We start from the raw sequence: 23,868 nt of genomic DNA, 5'->3' as shown, positions 1-23,868 counted from the left end.
ATTTTTACTAGCTTCTAAAAAAAAAAAAAATTTGCTGTATAAAATGCTACATTATAGCATGGGCTTTAGAACTAAGCCCTAGCAACCCACAAAGTCTCTGTGTGACTCTGGGCGGTTTAACAACCTCTCTGACTCAATAACTTCCTCTTTAAAATGGAGATGAAGGTTTAAGAAGATTAAACAGAATAATGCACGTAAAGCACTGATACATGGTGTGTATGATACATGGTGATTCTAGGACATCTGAGGGCTACAAACAACACAGTCCCCATCGTCATCACCACCAGTGTGACAGTTAACTGTATGTGTCAGCTTGGTTAGGTTATGGTGCCCAGTTATTTGGTCAAACACTAGTCTAGGTGCTGCTATGAGGGTATTTACAGATGTGATTGACATGTATAATCAGTTGACTTTAAGTAAAGCAGATTACCCTTAGTAAGGAGGGTGGGTCTCATTATTATCCAATCAAGGGAAAGCCTTAAGAGCAAAAACTGAAGTCTCCTGGAGAAAGAGTTTTGCCTCAAGACTGTAACAGAAGTCCTGCCTGAGTTTCCAGCCTGCTGGCCTGCCCTACAGATTTTGGACTTGCCTGCCCTCATAGCTGTGTGAGTGGATTCCTTTAAACAAGCATCTCTCTCTCCCTCTCTCTCAGTATACATAAATCAATATTTATTTATTTATAAAATAGATAAAAATCTATTTAATATATATGTATCTCCTATTGGTTCTGTTTCCCTGGAGAGCCCTGACTGTCACAGTCATCACAACTTGCCTAGCTGTTCCCCACCCCTTTGCGGTACCAGTCAGAACACGATTCATAACCAAGACGATGTACAGTCAGCTGAAAGCAAGCTGCTAGTGTATTTAATTGACTTCCACAACTGTCCTCCAAGCAGCAAGACATTTCCAGGCTTGTCCTCCTCAAAGACCTAAGTGTGGCATCTCACTGTGGAACATATGAACATAGAACAAGCTAATATCCGTGGCTTCCACTTTACCCGTCTCTGGCATAAATCTAATGTATGACTGGAAATTTATCCCAGGAAATAACTGTTCCGGAGGCCCAGTTCTCATCTCAGAACTATGTGGCATACGGTTTTCTAGGGACCCATTTTTCAAAGCATTAAGTCATTGTGTTTTCACCAATTGATCTGGAGGGGATCTATTTGTTTTTAAGCAATGCACAGAGAATACTGATTGGTCCTTCCCTAACTAATATGTACTGACATCGTAAATTCTAAGCCAAGGCTCTTGGTACAGGGATTGATTCAGACTGAGGGAGCTGGAAGCAGCGCAATATCTCCAGTGATGCAGAGAAACTCCCTCCATGTACAGCAGGGAGCAGTGCCCACCTGCCATCTCCTTCCTCCGCCCACCCTCTGCAAAGGGCATTTCCGTCTTCTCCCTTACCGACTGCGCATTCACTGTAGGGCCAGGTTCTATGCTAAGCACTTTGTATATTTTTTTCTTGATTATTCTTTCCCACAATCCCCTTTTCTACTCAGAAAACACTCACAAAGCACCATGCTTCTGGAATGGAAGGGATGAAAGTTACATATTTTGGATAAAATCGAAGTAGATGGGAACCCTGCCAAATGCTTCTTAAAAGCTGCAACACCTGCACACTAAAAATAGCAGCTCACGCAGCCCAAGGAAAGAAGCCGTTCTTTTCTTTCAAACTCTGGCTTCAGAAATCTATCTCCATGAATCAGTTTATCAGCCATTGATTAGCTTCTCTAATTAGCTTCTCTAATGACCGTAAGAAAATACAAGGCTGCTTTGTAGGTGGCAAATGGAGGGAACTCAATCCGGCATGTGCCTAGACCTCAGGCAGAAATTCTGAGCCCAGAATTTCGAAGCTTGGTAAAAGCACATCCATCTCTTCATTCATTCATTCAACAAACACTTGTTGACCACAGTAACTACTATATAGCAGCTGTTCTACATGATTAAAAACAAAAACGTGGACAAAAGCTCCCGCCCTAAAGAAATACACCTGCTTTCACCTAAACTTCCAGCTGTGTATATGCAGAGTATTGTCACTACAGAGAAACCACAGGTTCTTCTGGAAGCCCTTGCCCCCAGCGTCTCCCAAGACCAAAGTAACTTCTCTCTCCACCCTGTGAATTCAACAGCCCTTCTCTCCTCTTCTCCTTAGACAAAAATAAGCACACCTTCTATTTATCTTTTTCTGTCTTGATTTCTATTCCTTCTCCTTCCAAGAGCAAGGATTATTAGAAATTTTTTGCCTACACAATAAATATAAATCCTTCTCCCAAAGAAAACATGACAGCACCATAGTTATACTTGCTTTGTGATTTTCATGTGACTCTCAACCCCCAGACTACAAAGGAACTCAGATAGAAAGCTCTGCCACTGCCACTGTTCTTCTGCCTCTTCCTTACACATTTATTCATTATTATAATGACTAATGTTTCAGGCATGGTGCCCAGAGCTATCAATATATTATCTTATTTAATCCTCTTCAATGGCCCTACGAGGTAGGTGTTCTTATCATAATTTCACAGATAATGAAACAAAAACTCAGAGTTTAGGTAACTTGCCTGACAAAAAAGTCAAACACACCTACCACCAAACCCGATTCACCCTCTCTTATGTACTAATTACAATCAAAACCCATGGTTTTAGAAAGGAAAGGTTAAGGGTACATCATAACTCCACATTTCGCCTCTGCAAGCATCTCCTGGCTGGGCTCCTTGAAACCAATCTTGCCATCCTCAAATGTATTGTTTATACTGCAGGCAGCCAGAGCTTATGAAAGTGTACATTGGTCGTGTTATTCTTCTGCTTAGAGTCTCCAATACTGCTCAGTGCTCTTAAGACAGAGCACACATAACTTAATAAACTTCCAAAGTTCTGCCTGATCTGCAGCCTACCTGCCGCTCCAGCCTCTAACACCTCGCTACCTTTCACACACAGCTTCAGCCTTTGGAACTGATTTCATTTCCCGCAATGCACAATGGTTCCACTCACAGTTTCATGATATGTTGTTTCCTCTGCCTAAAACATCATTGTTTATAAACCCTCGCCACACACACACACACACACACACACACACACACACACACACACACACTCCTCTCTTTATTCTAGCTAAGTCCTCCTCATTCTCCAGTTGTCGGCTTAACTGTCATACGCTCAGATGCCTTCCCCAGTCCCTTGTATCAGGCGCCCCATGGTTCTCCCATATACTCTTTGAGATCTTTCACGTAGCTTGGCACAAAGCAGGCTAGGAACAGATGCTTATCAAACAAGTGATAAATGGATGCTGTGGTGGGGGGAGCCTATCATCAGCACTTCAATCTCCTCAATATTTGTCTAATCCAGACAAGCTCGGGACTAAAGGTGCCACAGACTGGTACGGATAATCCACCACAAGAGCCCACTCCTCTACCCCCTGTGCAACCACATCCTGGGAAAACCAACCCTTTACACCACAGACTGGAGCAAACCTGCCTCTTCTCTTTCTTGGCAGGTGTGCCCGCACTGGAAAAGATGAAATGGCCCTGGCTGGCATTCACATTAGATCATCAGTTTCAAGGCAAAGAGAGAGAGATGTGTCTATCAGTTAAGGAAGTGCTCAGCTACAGGTCAAACAAATCCCAACTCAACCCGGCCAAAACAGTTAGGATATCTATAACCTCACATGGTGAAAGTCCAGCGATGGAGCAAGCTCCAAGCATGTAGCACGGCAGTCAGTTGCTCCATATTACCTTCAAGGACTCAGGTACTCTCCCTCTTTCCACTCTGCTGCCCTCACCATCAGTGACATCCTAAGGCTGGTTTCCTTCCTGATCATAAGGTAGTTGACAGTAATATCCAATAGCAAGATGACTGTTTCTGTGGTCAAATCCAGCAGAAAAAGAGGAATCTCTTCCCTCACTATCAAATGTAAGTCTTTCCCTTCTATCTGGTTCGGCCAACCTGGGACCTGTGCCCACCCCAAGACCAACAACAATCTGCGGAAAAATGCCAAGAACTCATTGGCATATACAAACCATCTGGGGTAAGATGGATGGACTAATGAGGAAACCAACAGAGACTCTGGAGAACAAAATCTCCAATGCCAAGGACAGAAAAGAAGGAGTATACTCCTTCCCATCTAATGCAATTACTATAAATTTCTATTTGCAGTGGCTCCTGAAGATGTCACATGGAAATACTCCCTATTCCTTTTGATTGTGTGGTTGTAGTTCTTCTTGCTGACGTTAGCTTCTCTTGAAGTTAATCATCTTCTTCTGCAGACATGCTTATGTTGAGTCAGCATTTAATATTTAGAGGATTACTGCTTACAGCAGCTATAGAAACTGCCCCACTCAACCCTGCACAGAGGCAATACAAATGATATCAAGAATGTAAGCCAGATGACTTCATCACTCTTTTTGATGTAGGCAGATCTTTGGTAATATCACAAAGCAGAAGTTTCCATCACTCCACATTGGAAGAAACATCACACCTTAGTGGTGCAACATAGGCTGGAGAGGGGAAAAGAAAGGCGTCACAGTTACCAACCCTCTAGTACTGTCCTGCTCCCCAAAGGGTCACATTTGGGTGTTCTGGAACAGGAGTTTAAAAGCCAACTTATTTTTAGAAAAAAATAGGTATGCCAATGTCCGTTCTATTCCAGTGCAGATAACTTGTCAAGTTATCCTGGGTCCATCTTTGCAGGGTTTATCTAAATACACTGAGGTACCTAATAATTCCCTGGTTGGAACCCTAATCCAGCACACAGGATCTTTAACTTTTAAACTCTCTGCATGGGCTATTGGCCTCCAGGACACAAGCACATGGAACCAGCGCTGAAACGGCTGAGCTTTATTTACTTTTATTCTGAGGAACCAGCACATGAAGAAGAAGGACTAGAGATATGCTTTAAAAATAAACATCACTTGATTTCTCAGAAGGTCTTTGCGTTTTATTGTCATGTATACCATAAGAACTGGACAGGGATGTAGTGACTGTATATTTCAAATGACTTGTCAAAATTCTCACAGCTGTCACATAGATATATTCTCAAACAGTTACTGACCAGTATACCCCTGAAAGTCTTTGGGTGAAGTGGTGGCTGACCCCACTGGTGCAGAGTTCTGGACACACTTCAAAGACAACCAAGTTGATCTCTGGTGGTCTCCCTCACTTGTGCGTTCTTCTCTAGCCCAATATGCTTATAGCTGTCTAGTGGTACAATTTCCCCCTCTATAAAAATATGCCCAGTGTCATGTTCCAAAGCCACCTTCAAGCAATGCTCCATCCTTCCTTGTGACTAACTTCACCTCCTAAGAGGAAAGCAATCTAATTGATTGACTGAAATAATAACTGATCAACTAGATTAAAACATACTTGCAAGCAGAGACCTAACTTTGTAAGTTTGCATCTCTTAACCACACCTATGACTGCTTTCCTTGAAGCAGACATACAAAGGATATAAATCTAATCTTGTTTAATTTTCCCAAGGTGATGTACTTAAAGAAGAAATTTAACTCTAGTTTCTAACTGGTATAAATTGTTTAGGAAAATATTTATGAACAGGAATAAGATATGTTCTCCTTTCTCCTCACTTACTTTGAGCTAGGACCTTACCATATGACTCTCTTACCTTTCCTTCCCCAAACCACCATAAGTACACACCATTAATTCATTACACAAGTATTATCAACATTATAATGCCCAAGGGCTATGCTGGGCACTGGGCAAAAAGCACTAATCAAACCAGACATGGGCCCTACTTTCACATACTCTTCTTGGCAATTAGTTTTCTTCTTCCCTATGTTTTCCTGGGCTTTTTACCTGCCAGTGATGATGATGATGATGACGATACTAATACTAATGCTAATAATAATAATAATAAAATTTTGAGTAGGACTTTCTATATGTCAGATGCTAAGTGCCAGATTATATATGTATGTGTGTGTGTGTGTGTGTGTGTGTGTGTGTGTGTATACATATATACACAGTCTTTTAGTCCTCACAACAACGTGGAAAAAGATAAGAAATTGAGGTCCCCAAGATCAGAGCACTCAGATGCTAAAGTAGGCAGTCTAGCCCCGTTCTTAACCACTGTTGCTTATAATGAGCTTAAAATGACTTCTATTTTTATTTCTACAACTGATTATCCCACAGGAAATTTCTTGGTAGAGAGAATTTAAAACTTTTGGGAAACAGAATTGATAGAAACGTGTGTTGAGTTTTAAAGTATGAGTAGGACTTATGTATCACACCTAGTGTTTCCCCAACTCTGGCACCATTCAAATCATCCTTCTATACTTTTTCTACATCCCCTACCTTTACATAGATCGATTTAAAAAAAACTGAAACTAAAATTTATTGAGTACCAACTCTGTCCCAGGCTCTATGACACACGTTATTTGAGAAAAGAAAATCAGAGAACGTCAATTTGCTGAAAATAATCTCTTTTTTGAAGGGGCCTCTAGCAGATCATTTGCCCCGTCACTAAGCAAATATTTATTGAGCACTTACTTCATGCTGGGTTCTATGTAAGATGTTTGGTAGAGAACACCCTTGTGGACTTACAACCCATTAGGAGAGTTCAGACAAGAAGATAATGTAGAGTGTGAAATGATAGGCAATAGTCAGCACATGGAATGGGGCATCTAACCCAGACTTTGGGGTTGAGGGTCAGACATCAAGGTTTTCAGATGCATTGGTGCCTTTGTGTTTTGGTTGAAGAGTTATAATGTCGCATACACTGAGTTTCTATATCAGTTTATCTTTAGACTGTACTCTGAAGCACTCATAGCACCACCTAGCAGCACCTGAAAATTGAGGGTCAGGGCTTTATAGTGTCATTCACTGCTTTACTTTATTCATTTCTGAAGTTCAAAACATTTCCACAGAGAACATTAATAGTTCTCCAAAGTGGGAATTTTGACATGGAATGAAGGTGCCTTTGATTCATTCACATGTCACATGGTGTCTGGGACTTTTTTTTCTTTGTTTGTTCACTTGTTTCCCTAAGAACAAACAGCAATCAACATTTTAATCCTTATGGAGCGAATTACTTTAATGGTTAAAATAGCAGAGAATATTAGAAATCCAAGGCTAGCTCTCTGCAGGGCTCCTCCACTCTGACCCAAGCATTCCATTTCCTTCAGCCTTTCACTTTGAAATGCCTTTGCTTCTTGTATGTGTCTTAACCTCCCCCAACACCAAGAGTATGGGGTAAATGATATCAGACTGTAGAAATTTCGTTTTTAGAAAAAGTGTGCACTACAGACTCTGGCTCCTTTACCTCCTACTCCAGGAACCACTAAAAAGGAAGAGAATCGTCAGGTTCCTAAATCCAATGAACTGCTTTCTAGCTGTGACAAGGGAAAACAGGGAGAGGACATTTTTGTTATTGTATCTCAATTCACCAACCTACAGCCCAACCAACTGCAGTCGTGGTCCTGCAGGCCATCCACACACATTCCCACTCACGTATTTTTCATTTCTTCAACAAACTAATATCCAAAAGGAGCAGTCTGATATCCATTGCTATAAATGCTTTGGACCGTGCCTTCCTTCCATCGTCTTCGTAGGTATACTCTCAGGTTGCAATGAACTTTGGGGCTAAGGAGGTAATAATTATGGTCTCATCACATTGGATGCAGATGAGTCCACTTATCAGCATTAGCGTCGCATACGATCAATTTTCTAAAACCAGTGCAAACAAGCACCTTATTGCTTACACTTCTTTAGGCTTACACTGGGGAAGGTCAATCCAAAATGCAGGGACCCCATTAGCAGCAGGAAATAAATAGGAAGCATTAAGAAAAAGAACTAAAAAAAATAAAGAAAGAAGTATTTTGCCTGAAAAGCACTAAAATCACACAAACTGTTAGAACAGGTAAAAAAAGATACATTTTAAAAATATTTTTATTGCATATATACAGTATGTACAATATTTATACTATATATTTTATATTGTATATATATAACAAAATTTACCATTTTAACCATTTTTATGTGTAGAGTTCTGTGGCATTAAGTACATCCACAATGTTGTGCAATCATTACCTCCATATATTTCCAGAAATTTTTCATCATCCAAAAAGCAGCTCTATAAAAAAGGATACATTTTTAAGTCAAGTCACTGGACTCGTTACCACTTGGAACTGAAGGGTTGTAATGCAACCATATATGGCTCAAGGAAAGGGAGGGGGTGGGGGGAAGGCGGAATCTTTATGTGGGGCTTGTTCTACAGTTGTATTCACACATTCAGATATAGCTAGCTCACAGGTAATTTCACACTGAATATTTTTGTTTTCTTAAGTGATTCCAATTCAATGTGGTTCTTAAGTAAAACTTAAACACATTAAGCATAAAGCATTCTCCTTGAACCAACTCTGAGCCAAAAAAAGCATGGTAAGGAAAGTTGAGGGCTATCTTCAAAGAAGGAAAACAAACTATTCCAAATGGAAAAACTATTCTCTATCAATGTGCATGTGTGTGTGAGTGTGTGTGTGTGTCAGAGAGAAACAGAGCAAGGTAGAAAGAGACAGATGGATCAATAGACAAAGATTCATTACAAATAATACCTAATATACACTATTTGAGAAATAATGTATATAATAGATATTATATTTAAATATTTATATAGCCCCCAAAAGATACAGAAATGAAAAGTAGGAGATAAAGAAAAGGTCAAGGTACCATGGATTGATGTCTTCATTGGTCTGTCTTATCTGGGAACTCATATTTCCAGAGACAGTAACAATCCTAGGGGTGTGCTGGTTACCCAATCTCTCCATCAGTAGAAGTTAAACACACAACCTTTGTAAACACTGTGTTCTCCTATGCAAATTCAGCTTCAAGACAAGTTCCCTGACCCTGCTTCCAACCACAGGGGTGCTCCTAACCCCTCCCAGCTAGCAATGCTGGAGTAATCACTTAATGGAGTAACCAGAATGTGAAATTCATTCCAGCACTCACTGGGTGATGGTAGTTTTTGTTTGGTTGGTTTTTGTGATGTTTCAGACTTACCCTGTAACTAGCTAAAAACTGACCTGTGCTATTTTCAAGGACAGCTCACCTCCTTTTGGACTGAAGGCCACTCCTCAAGCTTGGCAGCACTGGAGGGACAACAGTTCGTTTTGTGAAGCTGCAGAAGTCCTTCCTAGCTCTCTGACTCCACACACCCTACCGAACAGCTCTCCGCCTTCCCATCCTCCGTCCTCCCCACGTACACCTCTCCCACCTCCCAGCCTCCCTGCTTCCAAGCAGTCACCCCACCCTGGGACTTTTCACAGCCCCTCACCTCCCAGCAGCATTGGGAGCGGTGTGTAGGGCTATCCGTGGAGGCAAGGGCTCCTCTGTGAGGGCGCAGTGTTTCTCCTGCCTGCGGCACGATCCAGATAAGGACAGAGGCTCCAGCCATCCCCGCATCACAAAGAGCTCCTCTGATCCCCCTGGCATCTGGGCTTCCCCTCATTAGCACATAAAAGCTGCTCTGTGCCTTCCCTCTGAGCCGCTCTGTCTGTCCCACTGCCGGGCTCTATGGAGCCTTTTAGGCCCAAGCTCATTTTGAAACCTCCCCAGTTCAAGAGGCACTAACCCTTTCCCGAAACCTGTCAAACTCTCCTTTACAAACCGCAGGTACCGCCGAAGCAACCATCACTCTGAGAGGCGCAATAAGACTGCAGGGCAGATGCCTTCTGCCAAATTAGTCTTCCCAAGAAGAGGCGTTCTTAAAACTAAGCCAAAAATGTTTAAATATATCTAGCTTTCAAAAAACGCAATACATTGAAGTAAAACAGACTTGTGCCTTGTTCGTAGGTGGGTGGGTTCCACTTCAGACTCTGACCCGCAAGGCTCAGGAGGAAAACCACCGAGCAGAGCAGCGCCTGCATCCAAGTCCTCGGCGCGCTGAGGGCGCTCTTTAGCGCTTATCCCGGGCCTGGGACGGCACAAAGCCACGAGAAACCGGGCTCCCATTTCCATTTTGTGACCAGGATAACAAATGCAGAGTGCTTGGCAGCTTCCCAAGCCCTCTCCCAGATGTTATGTCATTTAAAAATCCCCAACATGCAATGGGAAATGAAGGGCTAGGATTATTTTAACCAGTTTACAAATGAGAATATTGAGGTCCCCGAAAAACGGAAGTCAGTTCCCTGTGACAGAACATCTCACACTTCACATTCTGAAAGGGACATCATCATCCCAGGGGCTCAGATACAAAATCTCCAAGGGACGTTTAATTCCCTCTTCTCTCTCACACACCCCACTCCCAAGTATAATCAGGACCAAAATCCTCCTGAGCTCTCCTAACTAGCCCTGCACGAATATCCTGACTTCTTCACAGCTGAATCTACTGATGGTTCCTGCATGCCTTGTCACCAGGGCCCAGATCTGTTTCTGAGCTAACCCTTTCCAACACAGACTCTAAACAGCAGTAGCTTCTTTCTGCCCATCACACGCCTCACCTCCTCATCACAAATGTCAAAAAAGTGCATAGGGCTTCCCTGGTGGCGCAGTGGTTGGGAGTCCACCTGCCGATGCAGGGGACACGGGTTCATGCCCCGGTCCGGGAGGATCCCACATGACGCGGAGCGGCTGGGCCCGTGAGCCATGGCCACTGAGCCCGCGCGTCCGGAGCCTGTGCTCCACAACCAGAGAGGCCACAGCAGCGAGAGGCCCGCGTACCAAAAAAATTTTAAAAAAAGCGCATAGCTCTGCCCTTAAATCCTACGATACTTCTCTTGTATGTCTCCTTTCTGACTCTTCAAAATGACTATTTCCACTTCTCTCTGTACAAATGTCCTATACCCCTCCCCCACTACCTAGCACCTTCATTCTTAATTGATAGGATGTCCTTATAGTTCACAGAAAAAGAAAAGCCACCAGACAGGAATCACCTTTTATTCTCACCACCCAATCTACCAAATTACCTTCATTTACACCCACGCTTTCTCCCCGCCACTCCTGGACCATGGAGAGTGTCCTGGCTCCTCTCCAAGGTCAACCCCTCCCCCTGCACCTGGGATCCTACCATCTCAGCCTTTGCAAGGCCTTCCTCCTTCCTTTATCCCATTCCTTCCTGCATATGCAATTTTCCCCTCTCTACTGTATCTTTCCCATCAGCATACAGACCTTTTGTATTATGTCCTCTCTTAACAGACTCTCCCTTTACTCTGCTCCTGGTTAGAGGAAAACTTTTCAAAAGTTATGTTTTGAAACCCCCAGCTCACAGTTGCTCTCCAAACCGTTCCATCCAGGCTTCCACCGGCACCCACCACCTGAGCCTGTGCCTATCTGTGGCCGAGACACTGATCATTTCTCCACCCTTCCCTTAGTTGATTACTCTCAGCACCCGCACTGTTTATTTCCTCCCTCTCAAAACACTTACTTCTCTAGGCTTCGGAACACCGTACTCTCCAGGTTTCCCTCCTGCTTCAGACCTCTCCTTCTCCAACTCCTTTGCTGGGTCCTCCTCCTCTGTTTGGCTTGGAAGTTGATGTGCTCCCCAGAGTGACCCTGGGACCCCTTTTCTCCTCTATCGACAGATTGTCCCCAGATGATCTTATCCAGGACCACACCAATGACACCCAAATCCAAATCCCCAGCCCCTGATTTTTCCCTAAATCCCATACTCCAGCTACCATGTGACATTTCCACTGAACATCTCTAACTTAACTTGCCAGAAGTAAACTCTTGACTTTTTATCCACAAACATGTTCCTCTCCCTGTCTTTCCCATCTTGGACGAGGGCACCATCACTCACCCAGTTTCTCATGCACCCCAAACTGGATTTTTTCTTTATTCACTTCCCTCAGCAGCTTAACCAAACCACTCATCCAATCCCATGGACTCCATCTCCCAAGATGAATCACTCCAAAACGCAATCATTTCTCTCCACCGCATTGCTACCCTCCAGTCCAAGCCTGCAACGTCTCCTTCCTCCTGGAGCCACTTACCTTTCCCGCAGTCCATTCTCCAACAGCAGCCAGGGTGGGCTTTTCAAAACATTATCCACATTACTCCTCTGCTTAAAACCTTTCAGTTGCTCCCCCATCCCACTGAGGATAAAACACAAGTTCTTCTCCCGGCCTATGGGGCCCGAAAAGACCTCACGCCTGCCTCCCCCCACCCCACCCCAGCCCATGATCTCCCCCCTCCCATGCTCCCCTCCTTCTTGCACTCCCTCTGCTGCTTGTTTCATCGCAGCATCCCCACCTGGAATGCACTGCCTCCTGACCCTCAAGTAGCTGGTTCCTTTTAGTCGTTCCAATCTTAGCTTCAATGTTACCGGACGGGGAGAGGCCTCTTCCGACCACTCAAGTTAAAGTACCACCCGTTACCTCTCCGTCACATCGCCCCACTTTAATTCTCTGGAGAGTATTTGGCACAATGAGATATCTGCCTTATGTATGCATTTATTGCCTGCCCCCAACTAGAACACAGTCTCCAGGAGAGTGGAGGCCCTTTATGTCCTGTTCCCTGCAGTTTCCCCAATATCTAGATGGTGCCTCTTACCTGGCTCAGTAATTACGGTGCTGAATGGCTGAAGAGTCCCTACTCTATGCTCCGCAGAGCTTGAAGTAGAGCCATGTCAGTGGTCCTGCTGGTCATGCTGAGCCCCCCTGTAACCCTGACCCTCCTTTCTGCACTCAGACCTAGAATCTACTCTCTTTAACTTTAAGATCCTTGAAAAATAGCACTCTCCACTTATACTCCATTCCACAGAACTGCGATGCTGCGCTGTACCCCTTCTCATCGCTAAAGAGCTTCCCCGCCTAACATTCCAGGGGATCCCTTTAAGGTGGGCTGCGCTGTACCCCTTCTCATCGCTAAAGAGCTTCCCCGCCTAACATTCCAGGGGATCCCTTTAAGGTGGGAGCCCCAACCTAGCCTGTTGGGTTGAGTCCTTGATACTTAATGTAGCTACTGTCAGGTCTAACCTGCTGCCTCCACATTGCCAGCTGGGATGTACAGATTTCCAGGGCCATGACTAGCACTAGCCGAATGCTGCCACCGTGAGGACCCCCTACCTACCCCATGATTAGATGCACTTCCAGAATCCAGACTCGCTGTTGCTCCCTCTTGGATACTGGACTGGGACCAGCGCTTCTCAAACTATCTGTTATAAGATATTGGTTCTTTTTTTTCAACTCACTGAAGACAATTCTTTTGTAAAATACAATTCAAAAAATCAACTACTAGAAAAATAAAATGGCAAAAAAACAAAAATTAAAATACATGACCCAATATTTTAATATTAGAAAAAAAACATAAAAGTACTCTGTCAAGTTGCTATAGCTATTTCTAATGCTTACTCTTGATCTCTGTTCTTCTCACAGGCTGGTTACACAATCTGTGAATCAGCACAGGTCCACAGACAACTGAGTAGCTGGCTAAGGTCCTCCAGCTGCCTGTCTAGTTCAGGTAACACCCTAGGTCTCTTCTGCCCTAGCGAGCAGATCCCTTCCTTGTAGCAAGTTTATAACCTTTCAGCAAACAAGTATTAACCACCCACTATGTTGCAGACACTATTGAGTACCTTCTCAAAAATAATCTAATCTTCCTCTCTCTGACCCTGGTCCACACTCTGTTCAAATTACAGCACTTCCCTCTCCAACCTGGCCGCCTCCATCCCATTTAGACTCCTGTCTCCACTCCCCTATACGGCTACAGTAGCCACCTAACTGACCCCTAAACCCTAGTCCATCCTCTGTCCATCTCTCCTACAGACTTTGTCCAAAATATAATGTTCGGGCAGATCTCTGATCAAGTCCTTTCTCTACTCAATAACCTGCAAAAATAATAACCCACAGTCTAACTCATATTAGAGTGTCTAAGGCTTTCCATTATCTGACTCCATCCTGCAATTCTAGCCTTACTTCACTCTACTGCCTTTTTACCTACATATAATATTGTCAAACTGGTCATTTAATCCTCCTCCAGTCTCTTACTCTATATTTGGTTCATCCTTTCTGTCATCTCCCTTCTTGCACGTGTTCCTATCCTACCCATCTGCTACAGATCACATGTTTATGTCCCCGCCAAAATTCATGTGTTAAAGCCTAACTCCCCAGTGTAATAGTATTTGGAGGTGGAACCTTTGGAGGTGTTAGATTTAGATGAGGTCATGAGGGTGACGTCCTCATTATGAAATTAGTATCCTTACAAGATGGGAAAGGAGATCTCTCTCCCTTTCACTCTCTTTCACTCTCACTCTCTCCCTCCACCATGTGTGGGTACAAGACAGCTGTCTGCAAGTCAAGAAGGCCCTCACCAGACATGCAATCTGCCAGCGCTCTGATCTCAGACTTTCCAGCCTGCAGAACTGTAAGAAATAAATGTCTGTCATTTAAGCTGCCCAGTCTATAATATTTTGTTATAGCAGCCCAACCTAAGACCCCATCTTCCAATGCCAAGGACAAATGCCATCCCTAAACCCTCCTGCCCTGTCTCCAGCCTAGTCTCTCCTTCCTCTGTAGTCTTATAAAAGCACTTAGCTGTGTTACCATAAAAATTGGTTTCCATGGGACTTCCCTGGTGGTCCAGTGGTTAAGACTCCACACTCCCAATGCAGGGAGCTGGGGTTCGATCGCTGGTCAAGGAACTAGATCCCGCATGTCACAAGTAAAAAGATCCCACATGCTGCAACAAAGACCCGGCAAAGCCAAATAAAGAAACACTAAAAAAAAAAAAAATTGGTTTCCACATCTATAAAAAGATTATTATGAGAATAACATATGATGTAAAATTTTATAATATAAAATGTATGCTTTATAATATAAAATTTAAGAATTTGAGCTGTCTAAATGCTCATTTTAATTCAAACACTCATAGGTTGTATCAAATTACATAGTAAAGCAATCAAGTCCTTCCAAATCACCCTCAATCTCTCTTACCTGCAGTGCACAAACATGTCCCCAAGCTCCCTCAAAGTTGTGTATGCACTGTCAGAATGTTGCTATTTTGCAGGAAACTCGATTCTCTTGGGTTATATGGCAATGACCTTGATAGGCTCGCCCTGAAATGGCACTTTTTCTTCTAACACTCTGAAAGTAGATGAACATTAGTGGCTATTCCTCCTTTGTTTAAAGTCCTAAGCGAAACAAACTGTATTGTATTCCTCAAGAAAGATCTGCCTCTTACCTATGTGTAAACTCCAAGTAATTTTATTATGGGTTCAGTCTTCCTCTTGAGTAGTTTTCTTACAGGTGAAACAGCTAAATTATGGGGCTTTTTTCTGCATCTCTGTTAGATCAGCTTGAAAATCTAATCATTTTGATGTATGTTATCTTTATTTCTACTTTACTTAAATTGTCCCCTTGATAGATTATATTGAAAGGGTAATAACAGTTAGAAACTCCGCCAATGGCACTCAAGGGTCCACGTCAGCCCCATGACTATCTGGTTCACCACTATGATCCAGCAGTGTCCAACATATAGTAAACACTTAATAAATACTCATTGAATAAATGACTGACTGATTGAATGAATGAGTGGACGAGGAAAAGAGAAACCAGTGAAGTATTTATCTTACACAATGGATCAGTACCTTGTACTATCTCCAAGCCAGGAATGATTAGGAATTGTAGCCCTATCACTCTAAATCTGGATATAATTAGCATGTTGTTTTTAGCCTCCTTTATTTTTTTTTACATCTTTATTGGAGTATAATTGCTTTACAATGGTGTGTTAGTTTCTGCTTTATAACAAAGTGAATCAGCTATATGTATACATATATCCTCATACTCCCTCCCTCTTGCATCTCCCTCCCACCCTCCCTATGCCACCCCTCTAGGTGGTCACAAAGCACCGAGCTGATCTCCCTGTGCCATGCAGCTGCTTCCCACTAGTTATCTATTTTACATTTGGTAGTGTATATATGTCAATGCTCTCTCTCACTTTGTCCCAGTTTACCCTCCCCCCCACCCCCATGTCCTCAAGTCCATTCTCTGCGCCTGCGTCTTTATTCTTGTCCTGCCCCTAGGTTCATCAGAAGCATTTTTTTTTAGATTCCATGTATATGTGTTAGCATACAGTATTTGTTTTTCTCTTTCTGACTTACTTCAGTCTGTGTGACAGTCTCTAGGTCCATCCACCCCACTACAAATAACTCGATTTCGTTTCTTTTTATGTTTAGCCTCCTTTAAATGTGTATTCAGTTGTACTAGCTTTCCCTAATTAATTTGTTAAAAGGGCAGGAATTGATGGTTCATAATATCAGAACTTGTAAAATGGTATGTAAGGTATTTTTTAACATCACAGTCACATAGGTAAATTTTCTTGAGAGTTGAAAATTTAAATCTAGCAGAAAACAATATTTTAAAAAGTTTAATAATAATATACTTAAACAAATTACATTCATGTTGCCACCGATTGAGGCATGTCATTTTTCTAAGAAAATATTTTCTAAGACATATTTATTTTTATTGTTTTCCTTGCCATTTCCTGGGAAACTTCTCTCAACTCTTGTACATTCAACTAGTGTCTGTATAAGAAAGAATAAGTGCAGTATGGATCACACACAGGACAACTTATTTATATGATTCTAGCATCTAGATATTTAGAAGTATACAATTAAGCATTATGCATAAAAATTCAGATTACAGATTATAATCATTCACTCTCAATAGCAGTACATATGCCAAGCTACCCAGTTAGATTTTGAGGTCCTTCAAGCCAAGAATAATGTTTTGCTATGTATGTGTCCTCCAGAAGAGGACTCAGCACACAGAAAGTGATTAGGAACAAATGAATATAGAAACAATCAACAGAGTGAAAAAACAACCACTGGAATGGAAGAAAATGCTTGCAAATCATATATCTGATAAGGGGTTAATATCCAGAATTTATAAAGAAGTCCTACAACAACAGCAAAACCAAACAATCCAATTGTAAAATGAGCAAAGGATTTGAATAGACATTTCTTCAAAGAAGATATACAAATGGCCAACAAGTATATGAAAAGATGCTCAAAATCAGTGATTATTAGGGAAATGCAAATCAAAACCACAATGAGATATCACTTCATACCCATTAGGATGGCTGCTATCAAAAACAAACAAACACAGTGTTAGCAGGATGTAGGGATACTGGAACCCTTGTGCACTGTTGGTGAAAACGCAAAATGGTACCACTGCTATGAAAAATGGTATGGAGGTTCCTCAAAAAATTAAAAATAGAACATATGATTCAGCAATCCCAATTCTGGTTATATAGCCTAAAAAAACTGAAAACAGGATCTTGAGGAGACATTTGCACATTCATTTTCATTGCAGCTTTATTCACAAGACCCAAGAGATGGAAGTAACCTAAATGGCCATCAATAAGTGAATAAAGAAAATGTGGTATTACTTACACACACACACACACACACACACACACACACACACACACACATAATGGAATATTATTTTGCCTTAGGAAATTCTGCCACTTGTGACAATGTGAATGAACCTTGAGGACATTATGCTAAATAAAATAAGCCAATTACAAAAAGACAAACACTGCATGATTCCATTTATATGAGGTATCTACAATAATCAAACTCTTAGAAACAGAAGGTAGAATGGTGGTTGCCAGGGTCAGTGGGGAAGGGAAAAGAGGAGTTATTGTTCAATGGACACAGAGTTTCAGTTTTGCAAGATTAAAAAAATTCTAGAGGTCTGCTGCATAACAATGTGCATACAGCTAGCACTACTATACTGTACACTTAAAATGCTTAAGATGGGCTTCCCTGGTGGCGCAGTGGTTGAGGGTCCGCCTGCCGATGCAGGGGACGCAGGTTTGTGCCCCGGTCCGGGAGGATCCCACGTGCCGCGGAGCGGCTGGGCCTGTGAGCCGTGGCCGCTGGGCCTGTGCGTCCGAGCCTGTGCTCCGCAACGGGAGAGGCCACAACAGTGAGAGGCCCGTGTACCGCAAAAAAAATAAAAATAAAAATAAAATGCTTCAGATGGTAAATTTTATGTCATGTGGTTTCAGACCTTACATATATACACTAATATGTATAAAATGGATAACTAATAAGAACCTGCTGTATAAAAAAATAAATTAAATAAAATTCAAAAGTTTAAAGTAAAAAAAAAAGAATAAATGAATGTATACATGTAGATGTTCATGTCACAGTCAAGAAATATGCCAAATAGTATGGGGTATTTTTCCATGTATTTATTGGCATTTGACTTCCTCTAAGTATACTTTTCTAGGAACATAATCAAGAATTAATGTGTTTGAACAAGGTTCAGTGAATGCTCATTGGCCTGAACTCAAATGAATGAGAAAGCTAAACTAAAACCTGGTGGTGGTACTTTCACATGCTGTATTCTATTTTTATGAGAAACGGCAATTAAATAATAAATCAGCTCTTGCATTAAGTAACTTTAGAACTATATGGGCAGCCAACTCAATTTGCCATATTGTCTACATCTATAGCAGTGTACAGTAAAAACAGACATCTTTTATTATGGTCCTGAGGCACTGAAGGACCTTGAGAGAGTAAAAGGTCAAAGAAAAATTACATGAAGATAGGTCCATTTTCTTACACGTTACTTCCTTGGAAATGCACCACTTTATCCAAGGTAAACCAAATATTCCTTTAATATGAACATTCAGTTTTCCAAGCTCCATGCAAAAAAATATACTGGATGATCTTCCAGTTTTATAATTTTGTCCTTTAGTTAAAAATAAATGTGTCCTTCAGACATCTTTTGTTTACTACTAATCTTAGAAATGTCTGTTTTTAATCACACCATGCTGTTCCATTTGGAATATTCTGTATCAATTATCCTCATTACTGGTTGGTCTTCCCCTTTCATTCTGACATCTGTTAGAAGGAGCAGCTTGAGGAAGAGCCTCACTATCAATTTTTTAACAAAAGTCGTCCCATTTGATAAAAAAGGATCACCTAAATGATAACAGATGTCTTCATCAACTGTACCTAATAGTACAAGCATAACTCTGTTCCTGGCAGCCCTTCTGTTGGTTCACCATGTTCTCTCTACCTTACTTAATAACTCAGAAAAGCTATATATACATACTGTCCCATCACATATGGTAACTTCCCACATGGATATTGATTTTATGTAGGCTTGCTACCAACTCTCCTACGTATCTTCCTTAATGCTTTTTAGTTTTCAATTCAAAAAAGTTTCATAAATTTGAAAATTAATGAAATAAATCAAAATGTAAGTTAGAAATCAGCTAGTTTCAAATCAAATGGATGGAAGACCCAGAGTCACACTCGTGGTTCCATTCCAATGATTAAACATCCCCACCACAAGACAGAAAAAGGCAGAAATGCCTTTATAACTTGAAACAACCCAATGCATCTCTTATTGGGAAGAAACTGTGTCAAAACTTGAAATTCATGGTTAGTTTTATTAAGATCTGAAACTAATATTCAAGTGGGAAGAGATAAATAAAATCGCACACATGCAAAACATAAAACAAGCTATCACTCGTTTTTCACAAACATTTCATAATGAAATCATTTTAGAGGAGAAAATCTTCAGATACTACATAGATTAGTATCTACTCCTATATGTTTCTAAGAAATCTACTAGTATCAGCAGTTTCTGTGAGAGGGTCATCAACTGTTGCCCTTGAAGTATTTTCTTTTTTGTCATATCTTGCTTGCCTGTGGCAGGGTAATAAATACTATCTCACACTCAAGAAATAAGTGGAGAGGAGTTTGCCATAATTTTTTCCTTCTTTGAACCAAGACATTATTCTAAATCTTTGGGAATTAAAGAAGTAACAATTATCCCAGCATCTAAATCATCTTGTATTTCTTGCATCACACTGTCAAAACAATTTTGAACAGGACAGGGGAGAAGAATGTGACACATCCCATTAACTGGTAAAAACAATTATCTAGCACCTCCTCTTTCACCAAAATCATGGATACTATTATATTCTACTCTAATTGTTTTACAGGGAGTAGTCAATCGGTGAGATGCCCTATTTGTCATACAAAAAATGCAACCATCCAACTCAATAAGCCTTTAAAGAAAGGGGAAAGGATATGGAGATATACTGAGGAAATAAAATGATGCAGGACAATGTAAGGCAGATTGCATTAAGGTAACACTGCATTTTCATTCTAAGCTTCTTGAAAGACAGTACGTTTAATTATTAATCAGTACTTCTCCCTTTACCTATCCCTCGGTAGGCAGGATACAGACAGCATATGTGCTGGCATTTCTTCCTCTGGGTTGGCAGGTAGCTACTGTTACAGGCTGTGACCAATGGCAGGCAGTTCACCAGGCTTGCGGTGCTCACAGTCTGATACTCCTCGTCCCAGGGCACCATCCTCAGTCTCTCAGCACCGCCCCTCTGGCCCAGTGGGATGCTCAGAGTAACTAATAGTGGTGCAATGCCCCACTCAGTCACTGAAGAGACTCTACTGGCCAGCTCACAGCACTAGAACGCTGCCAACAGTATATCTGCATGCCCAAAGTTAGAGGGATATTTTTCATATTGGCTCCAAACTTCCAGATTTCCAACCTCACTTTCTGCTAGCAGCTAAGTTGCTGCATGCCAGAGGTAGATGAAAGGAAAATTGTCCAGAAGACTGTTAGTTGATAGGGCAACGTAGGTGAAGGAAATAGAAGTATTAAGGAAAGAGGAAGAGGAAAAGAAGACAAAGAAGCAAAAAGGGATCTTTAGCTTTTAGAAAATGAACAAAGATGCTTATGATATGGCACCCAATGGGCCAGCCTTAAAGCCATTACTGCCTAGTCCAAGATACCTGGAGGGTTCAGACCAGAGGGGAGCCACACCTAAGTGCTGGCACAGGAACTCGAAAATTCCACTCCCGCCCCCCATCTCTTGCTTTTACACAGAGCCCAACCATTCAACAGCCACAACTAGTGCTGTCTCCTGTTGACATAATCATGGAGCAAAAGCCAAGCCCATCAGCATGCTAACGAAATTACTCCACCAGGATTTTTACACTTATTCTGATTTTTTTCAGTCTCCTTACCAAAGGCGCTCCTGCTCCAAGAAATATTTTCTTCTTATCCTTTAAGGCTAAGGAAAGATCATTTACTTAATACAAAATATCACACTGAAAATTCTGAAGAACTTTGAAAGACAACCAAATGTTTCAGTTGAAATCTAAAGGCTATAACCCTAGGGTTCCATTCACAGATGTATCTGCCAGGAAATGTCACGGACCCAACCTTTCAGTCTAAGTTCCTCCTCTATAAAACTCATGTCACAGATCACTGAAGGCTAGTAAAATACAACATTCTCCCCTTGATGTACCATGACTTCAATTAACTTGTGTACGATATTCCCACTGCCCTCCCTTAGACAACAGAATTCGGTTGAATAATGAATTCGTGTAAAGCTTTGTACTTTCCCAAGTCTATCTATTTCTCAAAACCATGATAAGAGAGGTAAGACAAGTACAAAACACATTTTACAAATGAAGAAACCAAGAGCCATGGAGATGAACAGCTCTGCCCCAAGCCACGTGGCAAGTCAGCGGCAGAGGAATGATGACAGACCAAGCCCCTCAGCTCCCACCTCGGTGCTCTTGTTATTCTGGACTCTAAGATCCACGAAACATCAAGAAATAACCTGCACAGAGTCAATAATAACTTACAATCAAGCAAAGATAAATGAACACTAGCACCAGTTTTTTCTCAGCTTGATGAGGGAAATTAATAATTAACATATTCTGCATAAAAATTTAAACAGCCAATGCCAAGTCATTTACAATTCAAAAACATCACAGGTATTCAGAAAGGATAGGAAGCCCACAGAATATGTACTGAGCCAGCATCTTCTTGATTTATTCTGCTCATTATCTTTTTTAGATGTAATATGTAATATTTTGGAAGGTGTTATTCTAAGCTACAAATCAAAGGGAAGTAAAGGGCTTGAGTTTCTATTACCAACTCCTGTCTCACTTCAGAGTGAATTTCTTCTCGTTTGATAATAAGTGGAAACACATGGAAGTACCCACAAGTAAGCTAATATACGTTAAGTCTTCACAGGTGAAGACTCCTTAATGGTTTGGGATTTCATATGACTAAATTAAACCATACTCCGAAAATAAGGAGCTTTTCAAGCTTCTATTTCTGTACGTATTTTGTGCTCCCACTAGAGCTTTCAGCCCCAAAGAGCTCGAGGTGAATCCCTGGGGGGAATCTCGGCTACCCCAAAAGAGTGCCACACAGAAACCTGTACGCACAGAGCAACCTTAAGAGTTACCCCCAACAGATGCATCGAAAGGCACACACGCACCCAAATAAAAACACACACAACCAGTTCTCTATTTGATTTTTAAGTGTCAGCTCTTCAACCATTTCAAGTTACTTTAGTAGAAAAAGTCCCTTTCGCATCACGGCCGACTCAGGGGCGCCAGGGGGGGGCCCATCTCACATCAACCCGGGTTCTCATCCTAAACGCCTCGTCCTTGATCCATCCACTGCGCAGATTCCAGCACTGGAGGCGCCGGCCACCAGCGTTCGCCTCCTCTGGCTTCGACACAGCCAGGAGCCTCCTCCTCATACCCTTCCCGCAACATTTCTGCACTTTGCCTGGGTCTGACCCAGGCCTGTAGCCTTCCCATCCCCGCTCCCAGCCAGGAAGAGTCGGAGCCGCAACTGGAGCGCAGGGCGGGAGAAGTGGGTCCCCGCGCCGCCCGCCGGGTCTGTCTCCATTACCCCATCTCCCGGCGAGGGGCTGGGATACCTCCGGGCGGAGCGCGAGGCCGGCGACTTCCACGCCATCCCCGCAGCCCTGCGCCTTTCCGCCTCCTCCCCGGCCACCCCCAGGTCCGCTCTGGCCCCCGAGCGCAAAGCTGGAACCCGAGTGGGAGAGGGACGCGAGGCGACACGCGTGTGCGAGGGTGTGAGCGCGGACACACAGCAGCCAGGCTGGCAGAACCCCGCCTCTCCCCGAACTCCCGCCTCGGACCAGCCGGCGCCCGGGCGCTCCGGGGCTCCCCGCTCCGGGACAAAGCTGCCGCGGCCTCTCCGCCAGCGCGGGGCGCGTCGTCGCCCGCTCTCCTCAGTCTCCCCAGACGCGACTCCGTCCGTCCCAAAGGGCCTCCGGGCCGCCCGGGGGATGGAGGGGTCCCCGGGCCGGGCGCCCGCAGCCGCAGCCCCGTGCCCCCGCCGCCGCTCACCTGTTCAGCACTTTGCGGATCCTCTGGCGCACGCCGGCCCGGGAGGAGGCGGACAGGCTTCCGCCGCCGCCGCTGCCCTCGGCCGGTAGGTTCTCGATGGTGGTCACCACATGGTTCGGCGGGGCCGGCGGCGGCGGCTGCAGCTGCTGCTGCTGCGGCTCGGGGGGAATCATCGCGGCGGAGGCGGCGGCGCGGCGGCGATCAGAACGCTGCTGGGCGCATCGTGCGCCGGCTCCGGGCCCGGGAACGCGCGGAGGACTCTGCCGGGCGGCCGCGGCCCGGGGAGGCGGTGCTGCCTGCCAAGCGGCGAGGCGGGGAGGCACCCGCGGCTACGGCCGCCGCCGCCGCCGCCCAGCCCGCCACTCACACCTCTCCAGTCCCAGTGTGCGCACCCTCGCTCCGCCGCCGCCGCCTCCTGCCCCAGCTCTTCCCGAGCCGCGTCCTCAAGTCCCGGCACGCCCCGCGAAGTGGCCGTGAAGGGTGTCGCGCGGGGGCGCCGAGCGGCCGGTCGGCTTAGGAGACCCCAGAGGAGAGAGGGGATGGGGCTCCGGGCCTTGGCTTCTCTCCCGGTGCCCAGGTCTTCTCGGGGCGAGCGGCGGCAGTGGCGCTGGCGCCGCCTCAGCCGTTCCCCCGCTCGCTCGGAAAGCTGCCGTCTGTGTCTCACGGAGTGAGAGACCGAGAGTGAACCCAAAGAGCCTGGCGGGGGCGCAGCGCCGGCGGCGAAGGGGGGCCGGGCGGGGGACGCGCGCTCTGTT

At 43.7% G+C, this 23,868-nt stretch overlaps 1 protein-coding gene across 1 annotated transcript in view; it reads right to left on the bottom strand.

Moving 5' to 3' along the window:
* The window catches only part of SLC35F1 (solute carrier family 35 member F1), a gene marked incomplete at its 5' end in the record, with an annotated part of 424,042 nt that extends 400,756 nt beyond the window's left edge, over positions 1–23,286 (bottom strand). Inside the window, one exon of the mRNA XM_082668895.1 lies at positions 23,114–23,286. Within this exon, the coding sequence (XP_082525021.1) occupies positions 23,114–23,286 (173 nt within the window). The remainder of the gene's footprint in view (positions 1–23,113) is intronic.
* Between the last annotated feature and the right edge of the window lie 582 nt (positions 23,287–23,868).

The sequence above is a fragment of the Grampus griseus genome (assembly GCF_964374135.1).
Source record: "Grampus griseus genome assembly, chromosome: 13".
In the NCBI taxonomy this organism is placed as follows: Eukaryota; Metazoa; Chordata; class Mammalia; order Artiodactyla; family Delphinidae; genus Grampus; species Grampus griseus.
The sequence above is the reverse complement of the archived record's forward strand: the minus strand, read 5'-3'. Positions and strand labels throughout refer to the sequence as shown.